Consider the following 17,962-nt stretch of genomic DNA (forward strand, 5'->3'; position numbering starts at 1 on the left):
ATTTCAGAAACGACTTCCTGACACTTAAATCTATACTTGATGTTAACAAACTTCTCTTCTTCAGAAGTGCTTTCCTTGCCATTGCCAGTCTATATTTTATGTCCTCTCTACGTCAACCATCAGCAGTTATTTTGCTCCCTAAATAGTAAAACTCATTTACTACTGTAAGCACCTCATTTCCTAATCTAATTCCCGCAGCAGCACCTGATTTGATTCGACTACATTCCATTATCCTCATTCTGCTTTTGTTGATGCTCATCTTATATACTCCTTTCAAGACACTGTCCATGCCGTTCAACTGCTCTTCTGTCCTTTGCTGTCTCTGACAGAATTACAATGTCATCGGTGAACCTCAAAGTTTTTATTTCTTCTCCATGGATTTTAATACCTACTCCAAATTTTTCTTTTGTTTCCTTTACTGCTTGCTCAATATACAGATTGAATAGCATCGGGGTAGGCTACAATCCTGTCTCACTCCCTTCCCAACCACTGCTTCCCTTTCATGTCCCTCGACTCTTATAACTGCTATCTGGTTTCTGGACAAATTGTAAATAGCCTTTCACTCCCTGTATTTTACCCCTGCCACATTTGAAAGAGAGTATTCCAGTCAACATTGTCAAAAGCTTTCTCTAAGTCTACAAATGCTAGAAATGTAGGTTTTCCTTTCCTTAATCTATTTTCTAAGATAAGTCGTATGTTTAGTACTGCCTCACGTGTTCCAACATCTTACAGAATCCAAAATGCTCTTCCCCGAGGCTAGCTTCTACCAGTTTTTCCATTCGTCTGTAAATAATTCGTGTTAGTATTTTGCAGCCATGGCTTATTAAACTGATAGTTCGGTAATTTTCACATCTGTCAACACCTGCTTACTTTGGGATTGGAATTATTATATTCTTCTTTAAGTCTGAGGGTATTTCACCTGTCTCATACATCTTGCTCACTAGATGGTAGAGTTTTGTCAGGGCTGCCTCTCCCAAGGCTGTCAGTAGTTCTAATGGAATTTTGTGTACTCCCAGGGCCTTGTTTCGACTTAGGTCTTTCAGTGCTCTGTCAAACTCTTCACGCAGTATCATATCTCCCAATTCATCTACATCAACATCCTCTTCCATTTCCATAATATTGTCCTCACGTACAACGCCCTTGAATAGACCCTCTATATACTCCTTCCACCTTTCTGCTTTCCCTTCTTTGCTTAGAACTGGGTTTTCATCTGAGCTCTTGATATTCATACAAGTGGTTCTCTTTTCTCCAAAGGTCACCTGAATTTTCCTATATGCAGTATCTATCTTACCCCTAGTGAGATATCCCTCTACATCCTTACATTTGTCCTCTAGCCATCCCTGCTTAGCCATTTTGCATTACATGTCGATCTCATTTTTGAGATGTTTGTATTCCTTTTTGCCTGTGTCATTTACTGCATTTTTATATTTTCTCCTTTCATCAATTAAATTCAATATTTCTTCTGCTACCCAAGGATTTCTACTAGCCCTCATCTTTTTACCTATTTGATCCTATGCTGCTTTCACTATTTCATCCCTCAGAGCTACCCATTCTTCTTCTACTGTTTTTTCCCCATTCCTGTCAGTTGTTTCCTTATGCTCTCCCTGCAACTCACCAGAACCTCTGGTTCTGTCATTTTAGCCAGGTCCCATCTCCTTAAAATCCCACCTTTTTTGCAGTTTCTTCAGTTTTAAGTTTGTTTTCTGGGTGGTTAGGAATCCCAAATCTGTCACCTGGTTCAGATTCATTGATGACATCTTTGTGATCTGGATCAGGGGTGAGGACACCCTATCCATTTTCCTCCAGAATCTCGACATCTTTTCCCCCATTCACTTTACCTCAACCCAACAAGTCACCTTCCTCGATGTTGACCTCCACCTCAAAGGTGGCTACATCAGTAACTCCGTCCACATCAAACCTACCAATCACCAGCAATATCTCCACTTCGACAGCTATCGCCCATTCCATACCTACAAGGCCCTTCCGTATGCCTAGCCACCCATGGCTGTCACACCTGTGGTGTCAAACAGTCCTTCTCAAAATATGTCAAAGGTCTCACTGGGGCCTTCACAGACAAAAATTACCCTCCCAAACTTGTACATAAAGAGATCATCCATGCCTTATCTCTCCAGTCACCCACCACCTCCAAAAGTACTACCATCTGACCACAGAGGAGCACCCCCCTTTTGATTCAGTACCACCCAGGACTGTAGTGACTGAATCACATTCTCTGCCAGGGTTTTGAGTACATCTCGTTGTGTCTGGAAATTAGTAATGTTCTACTCACTATCATTCCCACCCCTCCCACAGTGGCCGTCCACTACCCACAGGACCTACACAATATCCTCATCCATTCCTGCCCTGAATCTGCTCCGAACCCCTGGCCTATGGCCTCATGGCCCTGTAATAGACCTAGATGCAGGACAAGTCCCCTAAATCCTTCCATCACTACGTACTCCAGTCCAGTCACAAGCATCACTTATCCCATCAAAGGCAGGGCTACTTGCAAAAGCTGCAATCACTGTTCTGCATTCTACACGGGCATGACAACCAACAAGCTGTCTGCCAACATGAATGGCCACTGACAAACTGGCCAAGAAACATCTGGACCACCCAGCTGCTGAAAATGCTGGCCAACATAATGTGCTTCACTTCAAAGACTGTTTCACAGTCTGCGTCATCGGGATACTTCCTACCAACACCAGCTTTTCTAAATTGTGCAGGTGGGAACCCTCCCTGCAATTTATCCTATGTTCCCATAACCCTCCTGGCCTCAATTTCTGTTTGTAACTGTCCTTCACCAACCTATCCTCTTCCCTGTTCCCACTGAAACACAACACAGCCTTTTATTCCACCAACACAGCACACTATTTTTACTTCTCTACTTTTCCACTCCCCCCCACCAGGCTATCTTCTTTGTCCCCTCCTCATACCTTTATACTCCTGCAACCAGCACTTAACCATCCTCCACTTCTATTATGCTATCACTCTCCCTTCCCACCCTATCCACCTTCTTACCCCCAAAACCCAGACTGCTTCTCTCATCATGTGTGGTTGCTCGCAGTCTGGCCTCGGCAGCCAGAGATAATGGTCATGTGTGTGTGAGTTGTGTTTGTGAGAATGTGTGTGAGTTGTGTTCTTGTAAACGTGTGTGTGTGTTTTATTTGCTCCAGAAGAAGGCCTTTTGGTCAAAAGCTTGCTTGTTTAGCAGTTTTTTGTTGCGCCTGTGAGCAACTCTACATCTCCACTATATGGTGAGAAGCAATCTGTCTGTTTCCTAATATTGTCATTTGTCTATTCTGTGTTTTCTAACTAACTAAGCAATCTGTCTGTTTCCTAATATTGTCATTTGTCTATTCTATGTTTTCTAACTAACTATGTATCATGTTGTGAGAGAGCATTTTTTTTTTTTTACTGGGATGCAGTTATTCTCCCTTTGAGATTCATCAAAGAAAACATTATCAGTTAGTGTCCCACTATCTTTACCCGCCCACACTGGGAAATAAATTACTAAGATTAAATTGTAAAAAATTACTAAGACCAAATTTTAGGTTCCAAATAAGGTTTCCCAATCATTTTTCTTATCAGAATCATTTAGAAAACCTCATTGAAATCGCCAGAGACTACTAACTCGTAATAGTTATTTTTACTGTATTTATTCTTCATAGACAAATACAAGGATTGGAACTATGGACATATCACACACTCCATGTTGTAATATTGTGGGAACAATTACAAACAACAAAAATAAAAGAAATAATTATACAATTTTTACAAGTAAATATAATTTTAAAAAATGAAAGTGTTCTACTCCAATGAAAGGAATTCCTTAATACTATAAAAATATTTATTTCTAAGAAACTTCTTTAGGACCATGTCTAAGAAACTCCCAATGTGGCTTTTAAAAATTTTTGGAAGTGAAAGAACTGATGGTAAATGAAAACAAAACAGTAACATTATTCTTCCACAATTCAGAAAATAAAACTGACAAGATATATAGGGTCAGTCCATTTGAATCGATCCAATAAAGGGTCAGTCCATTTGAATTGATCCAATAAAAATTAATCTGGTTGCTTAACTGTTTTTAAATATTTTGGTTTTTTAAATATGTGATTACACTATAATTGAGAAGTTCAAAGCAGTATTTTTTTTAAAAAAAAGTTACCTTGCAAGCAGTATTTTTAAAAAAAGTTACCTTGCACTGTTACTGAATGGCAGCCATTTTTATTTGTAAGTGCACAACTGTCTTTCAGTGTGGAGACATTAGTGTTAACGTGAATATCTCTGCACTGGGTTAAGTTACAACATTGCAGTTGACATGATTGTTTTTTGAAAAGTCTACAACATTGTTTAGTACTCAAAATACCCTAAATTCAAAAAGAACCAGTTGAAATGGCCTCCAAAGTTTGGTACTGAACATTTAGAAAAACCACTTTTTACACCCATAAATAAGAACCAAGCAGTGATATATCAGTGGGTTTTTTCCACCAGCTAGGTATCATAAACTACTAGCCTTATTTAGAACAAGAACACTTATATAGAGCAAGAAATTTGAAAATCTTTATTTTTTGTAAAGTTTGGGGCTAGTTATCGCTTGTGGGACTGAATATAAAAATAAGATTTTTGCAAATTTTGTACACCTATATGATAGCAAAGTTTCATTTGATTAAATAAGTATACCAGTCTTTGGTGTAGCTGCAATCTAGCAATCCTACACACAAGCATAGTCGACTTGCATATGAATAAGAGTTGGTGGCGACTATTTTGAAAAATAGTGCAAAGTGTATAGTTCATGATGCCTTCTTGTACATGTTTTTGGCAGTAAAGTTTCTGTGTGAAAAACAATGATGAAAGTTAGTTCAGAAAGTTTCTCTCGTAAGATAGTTCACTTGGCTAAATAAGTATACCAGTCATTAGACGCTGAAGTGTAGCTTTGATATAGCAATCTTACATGTATGCATAGTCGACTTGCACAACAGTCAAGCTGTCTGATTCGCTGTTTGGCAGAGTCTATAAATACAGTGTCACTGTCTAGCAAAACATTGGTTAAAGTCAGAAAATGGCATCAGCTGTCTCGTACCTGGTCTCACATTCTCAGTTCTCCAGACAAACTGTTCTTCCCTTGCTGGCAGCATTTTATATCAACCATAAAAACATCTTAAATCAACCTGTTTAACTGTGTTATTCTTCTTTTATAATACATTTCATTTCATTTTAACACTGTTAAATGCTTTTTCACACTTGTTTAAAACTTTTAGATTACTGAAATGGTCTCTAGTAGCCCAATGTTACCAAATGCTTATGGAATAAGAAGCATACTTATTTTCATCTAAACCTTGAAATTCATTCCTCTGTAGTCCACTTAGGTTTTATAACTGTCCCCTCTCCAGTTTTCTTGAAATTCGTATTGTCGTTTTGTGTACTTTGTAACTGATAAAGCTTTTCATTACTTTGTTGTGAATCCGTGAGCCTTTTTCTCTTTATTGGGGGTCTGTGGTGCTTGCACACATGTTTGTGTGTGTGTGTGTGTGTGTGTGTGTGTGTGTGTGTGTGTGTGTGTGTGTGTGTGTTTGTTTGTTTTGAGGGGTGGTTACTTGATTTCACTTAAATGTTGAACGAGTTTGACTTGGTTTTTCTTCTCCTTATTGTACTCTTTTTATTGCCTTTTGTATGTGTACAGTGAGGAGAATAATTTGTTTTACTTAAATATTCTAATGATGTGACTTGGTTTCTCTTCTCATTATAGTTTGGTTCTATTTATCTTGCATTTGTATGTATTTTTCCATGTATTCTAAAAACTGTGATTATTATGTTACAGGGACGAAATACTTGCTGACATCAAAAATGAGGAAAATTGGTGCCAACGATTTATCACAGGAATTTTTTCTATGTATGTATAGCGTACTTTTTAAAGTTAATGTCTTTCATTGTTTTGAAACCTACATTTTTCTTTTGCTGAGCATATATTTTTTACACACTTACTCCAATACTGAGTACCTTAAATAAAAGAGGACTTTTCCATTTATAATTTACTGGGCAATCATTGTGTAAGAAGGTAGGTAAAAACATTTGGTAGGCCCCTGTGCCCCCCCTCCCTCTCCCCACCCCTAGCTACTCAAGGAGCTACAAACTTCCAGGTTATATCTTCTTGGATAACATGTTATTGGATTCGGAGTGTTGCTACTATAAATAGTATGGCAGACACCTTATCTGCCATGGTGGCAGTAATGAGCTCTAGATCTATGGCTCTGGTTACCACACCATTTAGTAGAACAGTGTATATATTGTGACTCTTCAAGCTTTCCCGGTGGATATGTCGTAAATATTCTTGTTGGGTTTGCTGCCAGATCACATTGTGCATATTCCACAATATTTCCTTGGAGCTACTGTCCGACATCTTCAGGTGGTTCAACCTTGCTGGTGGCTACCTAGCCAACGTAGTCTGATGGCAAACCCGTGAAGACTATTTACAGTGTATCTATTGATTGTACATTCATTTGTTTTTTAAAGTAAAGGTCGAGCAAAGTTGATTATGAAGAATTCAAAGGATTTGAAAGGCATGCTGATAGTAGAACCTGAGAACCTGTATTTCACAGTGTACAGTGTTGTGAATTTTGTTGTGTGGTAGTCAGTGATGGAGGACAGCTTTAATAATGAAATAAAACTTCAGTGTAGTACAAGCAAATACAGATATTCATGAACAAAAGGTTAATGAAAGGATTGTTTTCTTTGGATTACACAGTTCTGGATTTAGCTCTGGATATTGGAGATAACCTCATTGCTGAAGCAAGTCGTCATGTAAATATGGGTTTAGATTTTTCATTTTAGAATTACTGGATAGCAGTCGATCTTCTATTAATAATGTGATTTCTGGGACATAACATCATGTCTCTACTGATTTAATCCACAATGTACAAAGTTAACATCATGTCTCTACTGATTTAATCCACAATGTAAAAAGTTCTTTCAATTCATCTCTAGTAGTATATTCGTCACAGAAAATCTTTGTTTACAAGTTTCACGTGGAAGTGAAGAACATCTGCAGTGGTATATAGTAGCCATCAGTAAGAACTGGTAGGGTCTGTTAATTATTTTTAAGGATATGGACATGTGAAAAGTGTGAGGCTTTGTGTAACCTTCATCACCTAGCCAGTGATACCATGTTGGTACATGCCTCCAGGCAGTTTATACTCTAAGAGGTTGTGGGAGGCCCTTATTGTGAGGTAAACAGCAGTATTGAAACTGCCTAGCAGATTAAACCTGCATGCCTGACTAGGAGTCAAACCTGGAACTTTTGCTTTTCGTGGCCATGTGTTCTGCCGACTGAGCTATTCAAGCATGACTCACTGTCATAACTTTACTTCCACCAGCACCTCACGTCCTCCCTTACAAAAATCATAGAAGTTCTCTAGCGTACCTTGTGGGACATGACCATGTCTCTGGAGTATCATTTCTTCTAGGAGTGCTAGTCCTACAAGGTATGCAGGAGAATTCCTGGGAAGTTTGGACAGTAGTTAACTAGGTACTTTAAGAAGTAAAGCTCTGACAGCATTTGGTGAGTCATGCTTGGATAGCTGAGTCAGTGGAGCACTTGCCCGTGGAAGGCAAAGATCCTAGATTCAAGTCCTGATCTCATACATAGTTTTAATCTGCCAGGAAGTTTCACATGAGCATACACTCTGCTGCAGAGCAAAAATCCATTCTGGGATCAGCAGTGTTGTTCTCCCCAGAATAGTGTCTCCAACATGATGGTGAAGTGGTCATAATGTTGTTGACTATTGCAAACAAGTGTTTTCCTGGTACCCATGCAAGAGCTATGGAGGAAAGATTCCTAAACTTGTGTTGCTAATATCCCAGTTGGTAGTCATGTAGTAATATTTGCAACACTCATAACCAACACTGCAGGCATCAGTTCCTTATGTAATAGTGTTACTCTTTTGATGGATGTTAAATGGTTTTTACTGAATTTCATGTGTATGCAAGTTTCTGTTGCCCTCACAATTGATATATATTGTAACACCTTACTGTTGGCAAGAAAAATCACTTAAAATATGAATGTGCAGACATCTGTCGTCTGATTTTGTGATCTACTGGAGCATAAATATATTGGATAGATCAGGAAGTGTTGACAGCCATATAAACCAGTGTGACAAGTTGATGCGGCGACATTACATACCAATGTGATCCCAGTAACCGGGTGTCTTAGAACAGAATCTTTCTAGTCAGAGTGTCACAGAAACTGGCAGTAACTTGCAACAAATCTTTATTCTTCTTACCCTGTGTAGAGTCAATAGCAGTCTGAGCTAAAAAAAAATCGTTTTCTATGTTTTAACAATTATCTTTATGTCTTCTCAATGGACCTGCCATACTTCAGTCAAGTGTGGTGAATTCAGTGTCCATTTTGCAATGGAAATTGTATTTGTTGCTTCATTAAGATTAGAAACAATAAGAACTCATCCCCATTATGTGAAACAACTGCAAAATTTCATGGACGAAGACTGACAGTGTAGGAATACACTAAACCTTCGTTAATCTGGCTCTCAGTAACCCAGCCTTTCATTAACCCAGCCCACATCTGGCCTCTAGTTGCTCAAGCAGAAATGGCACATACAATAATTAATTCTTATGTGCAACAAAGTTCCCAGTTAATTATAATGTGAAACAATACAATACATGTTGGAATTATGGCTTTCTTTAAGGTTCAGCATCATGACATCTAAAAGGTGACGTGTTATGCTAAACCTCAAGCAAAAACTCTTTAAGTTGAACTGAGGTTCAGTTTGTAGGGAAGTTGTAATGGAAGTGACAAAGAGAGGGACATAGGAGGCAAGAACGTAAAGACATGTCACACTGCTGGTGCCAAAGCAGCAGACATCTTTCTGGAGTACATTATGCAACAATCAGAAATGTGCAGTACTGACATAATGCTTGTAAAGCCATTGTGTGATAAAGCATACTGCCATTACTTATCATCATTGTGATGACTAAAAGCTTGGAACATGTTTCATAGTGAGTGATACTACTGGATATGCACACACTCAAGGACAAAGTTTTCAATGAAAATGAATGTGTCTTTGGATTTAATAAAGTATAATAACTAAGGTTTTATTCTGAATTTAAGACACTCTCAATAATCCGGCACTTCAATTAATCCAACACTTATATAGTCAAGGAAGTGCTCAGTTGTTAAGAGTCTGGTGTATGTGATGAAGTATCACAGCCAGAATTACAGAAGTGTAGTGACAACTTCAGAGAGAAGATGAGGGCTAATTTTTAAACATTGTTAAACAATAGTGCATTGGCTATGTGACATGGCAGATAAAGAGTGTCAGTAAGAGCATCTGATATATTTCAGCATATTAATTTCATAAATGGACTTTAGCTCATCCATTTTTCGTGAAAGTCTTTCGAGAGTAGTGAAGCATCTTTCAGCAATTCAAAAATGACTGAGAAGAACAACTGGGGATCTTGTAACCGCAACCTTTCCGGTTGTGGGGTGGCCGAGAAAGCACGGCGGTACCAAACGGAGAGTGGCCCGCGAACAAACAAACTAACGGAAAGGACGGACACGAAACAACAACGGACAATCGAAAGAGACCTTACGACGACAACATGCAAGAAGCAATGGAGTGATAGAGACAACCAAATGAATCCAAGATGTCCACTGGTAATGAAAACAAAGAGCTGACAACACGCTGTCTATTGTGGAGGCGATATGTCAAGACGCAAGCAACTATTAGACTCGCTGGCTGAGCGAGAGACAGGCGCTTAAATACATGATCGGGGTCGCCGCTATTGGCCGCCGGAACCACGTGTTCCACTGTGGCGCCCTCCCACTAACTCTGGGCCAGGAGGCGCCCATGACGTCAGATGCAGATTCAAATTCCGCAGTGTGCAGTACCAGATCCCTCCGCCCCTGAAACTTGGGTGTAGGGACGGAAACACCCGGGACGGTGCCAAAGAGGGTGGCAGTAGGGAGAAGAGCCGGGCTCATCAACCACTGTTGGTGGGGAGGAAGGGATGCTTGAGGTATCCGTGACAGCCGACCCAATGTCCAGGGCGGGGGAGGGAGCCGCCGATCCACCCGGGGGCGGGAAGGGGCGGCGGAAGGCCCACAGGGAGACAGCAACTGGTGGCAGAGGTGGCAACTCGAGGACCATATCCGTACCCGAATGAGGTAGGGGAGGAGCCGGGGGCGCGAGTCCCAAGGGGCATGCGGGAGAGCCGATTATGATGGCAGCTCTCCAACCCTTTCGACGTCTGCACGGACATCACACGCCACCCATGGGCCGCGACAACCATGGCGGGCGTCCATCCCGCCTTGCGCCTGTACTTGCAGTACCACACGGCCGTGCCGGTGTCATAATGCTGCGAGGGCCAGGAGTAGGGGCGGGAGGGGATGGCATCAGCAAATGGAGCAGGGTCTGCGGGTGTCGCCCATGAAGGAGCTCTGCTTGATTGCATCCGTCAATTGACATAGTGCAATAGGTGCTCAAAAACAGGGCGAGGGCTGACGTGGTTGAAGATGTGTCGACCGCCTTTGTCAACTGTTGTTTAAAAGTGCAGACAAGCCTCTGCTGACCCACTGGACAAGGGGTGGAAAGGGGGGCTACGGATATGTTTGATACCATTGGTCCGACAGAAGTGGTGGAAGGACGCCATGAACTGGGGACCATTATCGGAGACCAACATGTGTGGCAGGCCTGCAATGTCGAGAACCTGTGCCAGGGCCGTGAGTGTAGCCTCCGTGGTGGTGGATGCCATGTGGACGGCATATGGGTACATGGAGTAGATATCAATGATAAGTAACCACATGGTCCCCAAAAATGGGCCTGCAAATTCGATATGGATACGATCCCAGGGCCGGCGAGGCAAAAGCCAGGGTGTAAATGAATGAGGGGGGCTTGCCTGGTGACGCGCACATACAGTGCACCCACAGACTAGGTGGTCAATATCGTCATCAATGCCGGGCTGACCACTACGGTTCGAATCCTGCCAGGGGCATGGATGTGTGTGATGTCCTTAGGTTAGATAGTTTAAGTAGTTCTAAGTTCTAGGGGACTGATGAACTGAGACGTTAAGTCCCTTAGTGCTCAGAGCCATTTGAACCATTTTGATGCCAAGCAAATACACGTGCCGGTGAGCCAAACCTTTCATACGGGACATACCCCAGTGCCCGCTGTGTAAGAAACTGAGGACCCGAAGCTGCAAATCCAGAGGAATGACCACCCGATGGGCATCCGACTACATGGCCAACAGAAGGACATCATCGACCATGGATAGCCTGTGGGACAGGTGGTGCCAGGGTCTGAAATTGGACTGTTCCAAAGAGTAACATAGGAGGACGACCCGTGGACCACTTAGTGGAGAACCTGCCACAAGATAGGGTCGCGGCAGGTAGCCGCGACAATGTGAGCAGCCATAAGAGGCAGACTGTCCAGCGCATCCCGGTGGGCGAATCATTGTGAAAGCAGAGGACCTCCTGTTGGTCAAAGGAAGGATTGGGGCCTGCTGGGAGACATGACAAAGCGTCCGTGTTAGCATGGTGGGCGGTGGGCTTATACCGGATGGTGTAAGCATAATTTCGTAAAAACAATGCCCAGAGATGGAGATGTTGCGCCGTCCGCTCTGGAAGGTGAGAGTGGGTTCCGAAAAGGGTAACCAAGGTTTATGGTCTGTCATGAAGGGGGACTTTGCACCAAAGAGATAGATGTGAAATTTGTGGACGGCAAACACTATTGCCAGGGCCTCCTTTTCAGTCTGGGAGTAGTTCCGTTGTGCTGGGGTTAACGTCTTAGAGGCATAAGCGGTGGGCTGTTCGGAGCCATCGGCATCCTGATGCGCAAGGACAGCCCCAGTGTCTTATGCCTACGCATCAGCTGCCACATCCAAGGGGCGGTCTGGAGAAAAGGGAGTAAGGCAAGGGGCGGACTTCAGCATCGTCTTTAAATGGAGAAAAGCCAGGTCACAGGCAGGAGTCCAATCAAAAGGTACCCCTTTGCGACGCAAGTGATTGAGGGGTTGAGCAATGGAGGTAGCCTGGGGCAAGAACTTTAAGTAATAAGTAACCTTGCCCAAAAACACCTGGAGTTCAGATAAGTCCTTGGGACGAGGAAGGGCCTCAATGGCCACGACATTACAACCCGAAGAGCAAATGCCATCTTTGCTAAGCCAGTGGCCTGAATATTCCACTTCCGGTTGAAAAAAATCACACTTGTCCAGCTGACAGTGTAAACCTGCAGATTGCAGAGCGTGAAATTAGGCGCTGAAGTTTTGCAAATGTTTCTGCCGGGAACACCCAGTGACCAAGATATCGTCCAGATAATTCATGCAGGCTGGGATAGGCTGCATAAGCTGCTCCAGGAACCGCCGGAAAATGGCCGGCACCGAAGAGACACCAAAGGGAAGGTGCTTGTACTTACACAGTCCGAAAGGCATGTTGATAACCACGATGTTCTGAGATACGGCAGCCAGGTCAATCTTTGAAAAATACTCTCCCCTGGCAAGCTTGGCGAGAAGGTCTTCCTGCCGGAGAATGTTGTAAGTGTCAATGAGGAACGGAGCATTGACTGTAGTACCAAAGTCCCCACACAGCTGAAGGGACCCATTCGGTTTCTGTATGACCACTAATGCTGGCGCCTAGGCACTGTAAGTCACAGGCTCCAGAACGCCAGTGGCCTGGAGCCGATCAAGTTCCTGCTTGACTGCCGGCCGTAAGGCCACCGGAAGGGGCTGGGCCTGGAAAAAGCGAGGCTGCGCACCCAGCTGTAGGGTGACGTGCACCTGAGAACCGGAAGCACATCCGAGATCCATTGCAAAAGACAACACAAAAGCGGAGCACAGATCGTCCAAGTCCTGGAAAGGCACAGCCGTTTAAACGACCGTAACTTCATCAGAAATTAAAAAGCCAAACAGCTGAAACGTATCGAGGCCAAAAATATTCGAAAAGCTGACGGATGACCGACGACAAAGAGGGTAAGAAGCCGGGGAACACGCTTGTACGTCGCTTGGACGACGAACTGCCCACGAAGGGGAATGTAACCGTCTCTGTAGGCGACCAAACGGTGAGAGGGAGGTGACAACTCAAGAGAGCCCAGCAGAATATACGTCGCCATATTAATCAGGGAGATAGTGGCGCCAGTGTCGACCTGAAAACTAACATCCTAAGTGAAAAGGCAGAGTGTGAGGAAAAGCTTCCGTGCTGATGAGTCAGCCTGTGAGACGACTGATTGCAGAGCATGGACTGTATCGTGAGGCCCAGGAGGGGCAAGACTGGAGCGAGTCGGGAGACTATGACAAACTGATCGGATGTGGCCCTCCTTGTTACACAGCGTGCAAGTTTTCCAGCAGTGGGGACAATCAGCTCGAGAATGTGCAGTAAAGCACTGTGGGCAAGATGGAGGTGGGCCGCGCGACCGGCGACGAGGGGCGACGAGAGGTGCCATTGCCATAGAGATGTTGGACAACAAGGATTCCTGGCTGTGCTGGCCTCGGTCGGCTGGGCCACGTCAACGTCGCGAGGGCAGAACGCGTCGTGGCGCCGCCACCTGCTGCCGCGCCATAAGGTGCTCGTTGCATAATTGTGTATTCCCTCTGTTTGCGTTTCTTTTTGGAAACTTTGGTCTGTTAACTAGTGTTCGCTTTATTACACTTCGTTTTTCGATTGTGCATTCTCCTTACTGTCGTTCTATCAAGCATGTGCCTCACTTCTGCGTTTTCCATTAGTTTGATGTTGCCCTTTACGTTCAACTGGTGGACTGGTCTTCTTTGGGAAAAATGCTATACGAGTGATCGAAACTCATGGATCAGATTTAGCAATTTCTCTTAACTCAGAGCGACTTCGTAGGTTTTGTAGTTTCAAAAAAAAAAAAAAATGGCTCTGAGCACTATGGGACTTAACATCTGTGGTCATCAGTCCCCTAGAACGTAGAACTACTTAAACCTAACTAACCTAAGGACATCACATACATCCATGCCCAAAGCGGGATTCTAACCTGCGACCGTAGCGGTCACGCGGTTCCAGACTGAAGTGCCTAGAACCGCACGGCCACACCGGCCGGCTTGTAGTTTCATGGTGTTCGCTACTTTACACTTCTTTTTACTTCCTTTTTGATGCATTCCTGTTTGGCTTTTCCGAGGTTGTTAGGGCAGAAACTTAATGTGGAGGCTGGCCGTCTGGCCTCGCCCTTTCAGCCTGTGAGTGGACTGGTGGCCACTCATTCAGCAAAATCCAAGCAGGCAGACGGGGAAGGGTTCGGAAGTGCCAAAGACTGCTGAGCTCACGTGTTGCTTGCAAGCAGAACTGACAATCTGCAGCATTGTGCCCAGAAGTGATTGGGGTGATTGGTTAGGCGCCAAGTGGAGGGTCTCAGCCAAAGGCTCCATCCAATCTATGATGAGTGTGGGTGCAGATTCCTGGGCCTGCATTATGGGGTGGAGAATTATAGGACTCCCCATGATAGGTCAAGAACGCATCACACAAAGAGAGCAGCTATTCGGATAACAAAGTACTCAAAGTACTTGTGGAGTGCACATAGGTTTTTTTTTTTTTTTTTTTAGCTTAGGCAGTAGTATGAGATCCTCCAGTGAGTGCCTACCAGTTAATATGCAGAGAGCAAAATCAGAGTGCATACAAAGTAAGGCTGCTTCAACTATCAAAATTTTAACAGTGAACTGTCGCAGTATTTATAGCATATTTATTGAATTTAATGCCTTCCAAGAAAAGTTGTCACTCTCAAACAGGGTGTATATGACCCGAGAGATCCGGGAAAAGCCCGGGAATTTTTTTCATCCGGGATAAAACAGGGAAAACCCCGGGAATTTTTCATTGTTTTAGTTTTCATTTAAATTTTTGTTATTTTAACTGGTAAGAATCGATACTCTAACAAAGGATGTTACTGTATCCCGCTACTGCAGAGTAATACTGCAACAATAAAACGTGAACGGGAAAACAAAACGAAAATGAACCATAAACTGCCATATACAACAACTAAACACAGTGCTCATACAAGGGTTAGCCAACAGCAAAATGTGTCAAAGGCTTTAGTAAGACTGTGCAATGCTTCATAACAGCAAATTGCCTGCGATGAGCGTGACGTCACAACTGTTTACATTAGACTCGTTTTAGCAGTTACGAGCGGGCTCATGCGCATGCGCAGTTGAAATGTGGCTGTTGGCTGTGTAAGCAGTCACAGCAAGCAGATAGGTGCTACCGGGGAAAATTTTATTGTCGCGTCCAGATGCCAGAGTATCGCATGCGCTGCGGGCCCAGATCTAGAGGGGGGGGGGGGGGGGGGGGGGAGGCGCCAAATTCATATTCTGGAGGAGAAAACACCTATCTGAGTATTGCCCCGGTTCGGAAATATCCCAGATCCGAGGTTGATGCGCAGAGCAGTCTGAGTTACAGTCACCCGTGTTTACATTTTGTGATTTTGCTATTTCCACTTCGTTTACTGCTCTCACGTCAAATGAAAACAAAACGGATTTCTGTGGCCGGGGGCTATCAAGTGAATTAAAATATATTCACATAATTACGGAAGGCTAATATACGTTATTAGTTTCAGATTTTATTTTTTTCAGTTTGCTAAATAAATTTGGTTTTTAATAATCTTTTACGCTGAGGCAGTCAATGTGTTTGAAACAAAGTGTTTAGTTCCACACTATTGGCTAATTTCAACTGCTTGCTGCATTTCAAGTGCACGTTTTCATCTTCTAGCACGTATGGCATTATGCCATAATAAAGAATCAAAAATGAGTTAATACATTACTGGTACTCCAAGAAAATTTACATCTCGAAACCCAACTGAAAAGCTTAATGTCAGGTCGACGGCTACTTCATTGGGAAACTGGACACACGAATGTGCTCTTTAAGTATGCAATTTGAATGTGCCATTTTAGTACGCTTCACGAAATTCCGATGCTCTTTGAGTATCCTCTTGTCTTTTTTCTTTTATGACATAATGTAAGATCTTCTGATGTTTTACACGTACGAACATACGGGCTTCCTGCGTCATAGCAGCTGCCAAAGTGCGGTGGCGCCTGTTGTTTGTCGCTGTCTGACGACTACTGAAACGAGCCTATTGCTAACAGGTCGCGGGAAATTATGGTGGTTTGAAGAGCGTTATTTTCAAAGTAAATTTCCTTCTCTGCAAGTTGAACTATGTGCGAGAATGTGCGATGAATTTCTTAAATCAACATTCATGTCGTTATTATGAGCAAATTGATGTAGAGCTACGGGAAGCTCTCTGCCCTCTGCTGTAGCTAATATATTTCTGGAAAACTTTCAGGACAAGTCACTGGACTACGCTAAAAGATTTACTTTCACGTTTGTGTGATATATCTTAAAGTGTAAAACGTCAACATTATACACTCCTGGAAATTGAAATAAGAACACCGTGAATTCATTGTCCCAGGAAGGGGAAACTTTATTGACACATTCCTGGGGTCAGATACATCACATGATCACACTGACAGAACCACAGGCACATAGACACAGGCAACAGAGCATGCACAATGTCGGCACTAGTACAGTGTATATCCACCTTTCGCAGCAATGCAGGCTGCTATTCTCCCATGGAGACGATCGTAGAGATGCTGGATGTAGTCCTGTGGAACGGCTTGCCATGCCATTTCCACCTGGCGCCTCAGTTGGACCAGCGTTCGTGCTGGACGTGCAGACCGCGTGAGACGACGCTTCATCCAGTCCCAAACATGCTCAATGGGGGACAGATCCGGAGATCTTGCTGGCCAGGGTAGTTGACTTACACCTTCTAGAGCACGTTGGGTGGCACGGGATACTTGCGGACGTGCATTGTCCTGTTGGAACAGCAAGTTCGTTTGCCGGTCTAGGAATGGTAGAACGATGGGTTCGATGACGGTTTGGATGTACCGTGCACTATTCAATGTCCTCTCGACGATCACCAGAGGTGTACGGCCAGTGTAGGAGATCGCTCCCCACACCATGATGCCGGGTGTTGGCCCTGTGTCCCTCGGTCGTATGCAGTCCTGATTGTGGTGCTCACCTGCACGGCGCCAAACACGCATACGACCATCATTGGCACCAAGGCAGAAGCGACTCTCATCGCTGAAGACGACACGTCTCCATTCGTCCCTCCATTCACGCCTGTCGCGACACCACTGGAGGCAGGCTGCACGATGTTGGGGCGTGAGCGGAAGACGGCCTAACGGTGTGCGGGACCGTAGCCCAGCTTCATGGAGACGGTTGCGAATGGTCCTCGCCGATACCCCAGGAGCAACAGTGTCCCTAATTTGCTGGGAAGTGGCGGTGCGGTCCCCTACGGCACTGCGTAGGTTCCTACGGTCTTGGCGTAAATCCGTGCGTCGCTGCGGTGCGGTCCCAGGTCGACGGGCACGTGCACCTTCCGCCGACCACTGGCGACAACATCGATGTACTGTGGAGACCTCACGCCCCACGTTTTGAGCAATTCGGCGGTACGTCCACCCAGTCTCCCGCATGCCCACTATACACCCTCGCTCAAAGTCCGTCAACTGCACATATGGTTCATGTCCACGCTGTCGCGGCATGCTACCAGTGTTAAAGACTGCGATGGAGCTCCGTATGCCACGGCAAACTGGCTGACACTGACGGCGGCGGTGCACAAATGCTGCGCAGCTAGCGCCATTCGACGGCCAACTGTGCCGTGCGTGTGATCATTGCTTGTACAGCCCTCTCGCAGTGTCCGGAGCAAGTATGGTGGGTCTGACACACCGGTGTCAATGTGTTCTTTTTTCCATTTCCAGGAGTGTATGTGAAAGCTTAGCTTCTCTTGCAGCTTATTAAACTTAGGGACCAATGTTATATGTGAAAGTTTTTCTTTTCTTCTAGCAACACTATGTATATTAATTTAAAACATTAACTTTTCCTGTTTGTGTATCCGTGCTACATAACAGTGGTGTAGCTATTAGCCGACTATATCACGTGTCCTGTGGTCTGAATATCAGC

The 17,962-nt window shown here is 44.0% G+C and overlaps 1 protein-coding gene across 3 annotated transcripts in view; it reads left to right on the forward strand.

The window, feature by feature from the left end:
- The window catches only part of LOC126335443 (uncharacterized), a 159,129-nt gene that overhangs the window by 37,837 nt on the left and 103,330 nt on the right, over nt 1-17,962 (forward strand). For all 3 annotated transcript variants that reach the window (XR_007564870.1, XM_049998732.1, XM_049998730.1), the window contains exon 2: nt 5,819-5,890. Coding sequence is in view for 2 of the 3 variants with exons in the window: in XM_049998732.1 (XP_049854689.1) it covers nt 5,819-5,890 (72 nt within the window). In the remaining variant the exon portion in view is untranslated. The remainder of the gene's footprint in view (nt 1-5,818; nt 5,891-17,962) is intronic.

The sequence above is a fragment of the Schistocerca gregaria genome, chromosome 2 (genome assembly GCF_023897955.1).
Source record: "Schistocerca gregaria isolate iqSchGreg1 chromosome 2, iqSchGreg1.2, whole genome shotgun sequence".
NCBI lineage: Eukaryota > Metazoa > Arthropoda > Insecta > Orthoptera > Acrididae > Schistocerca > Schistocerca gregaria.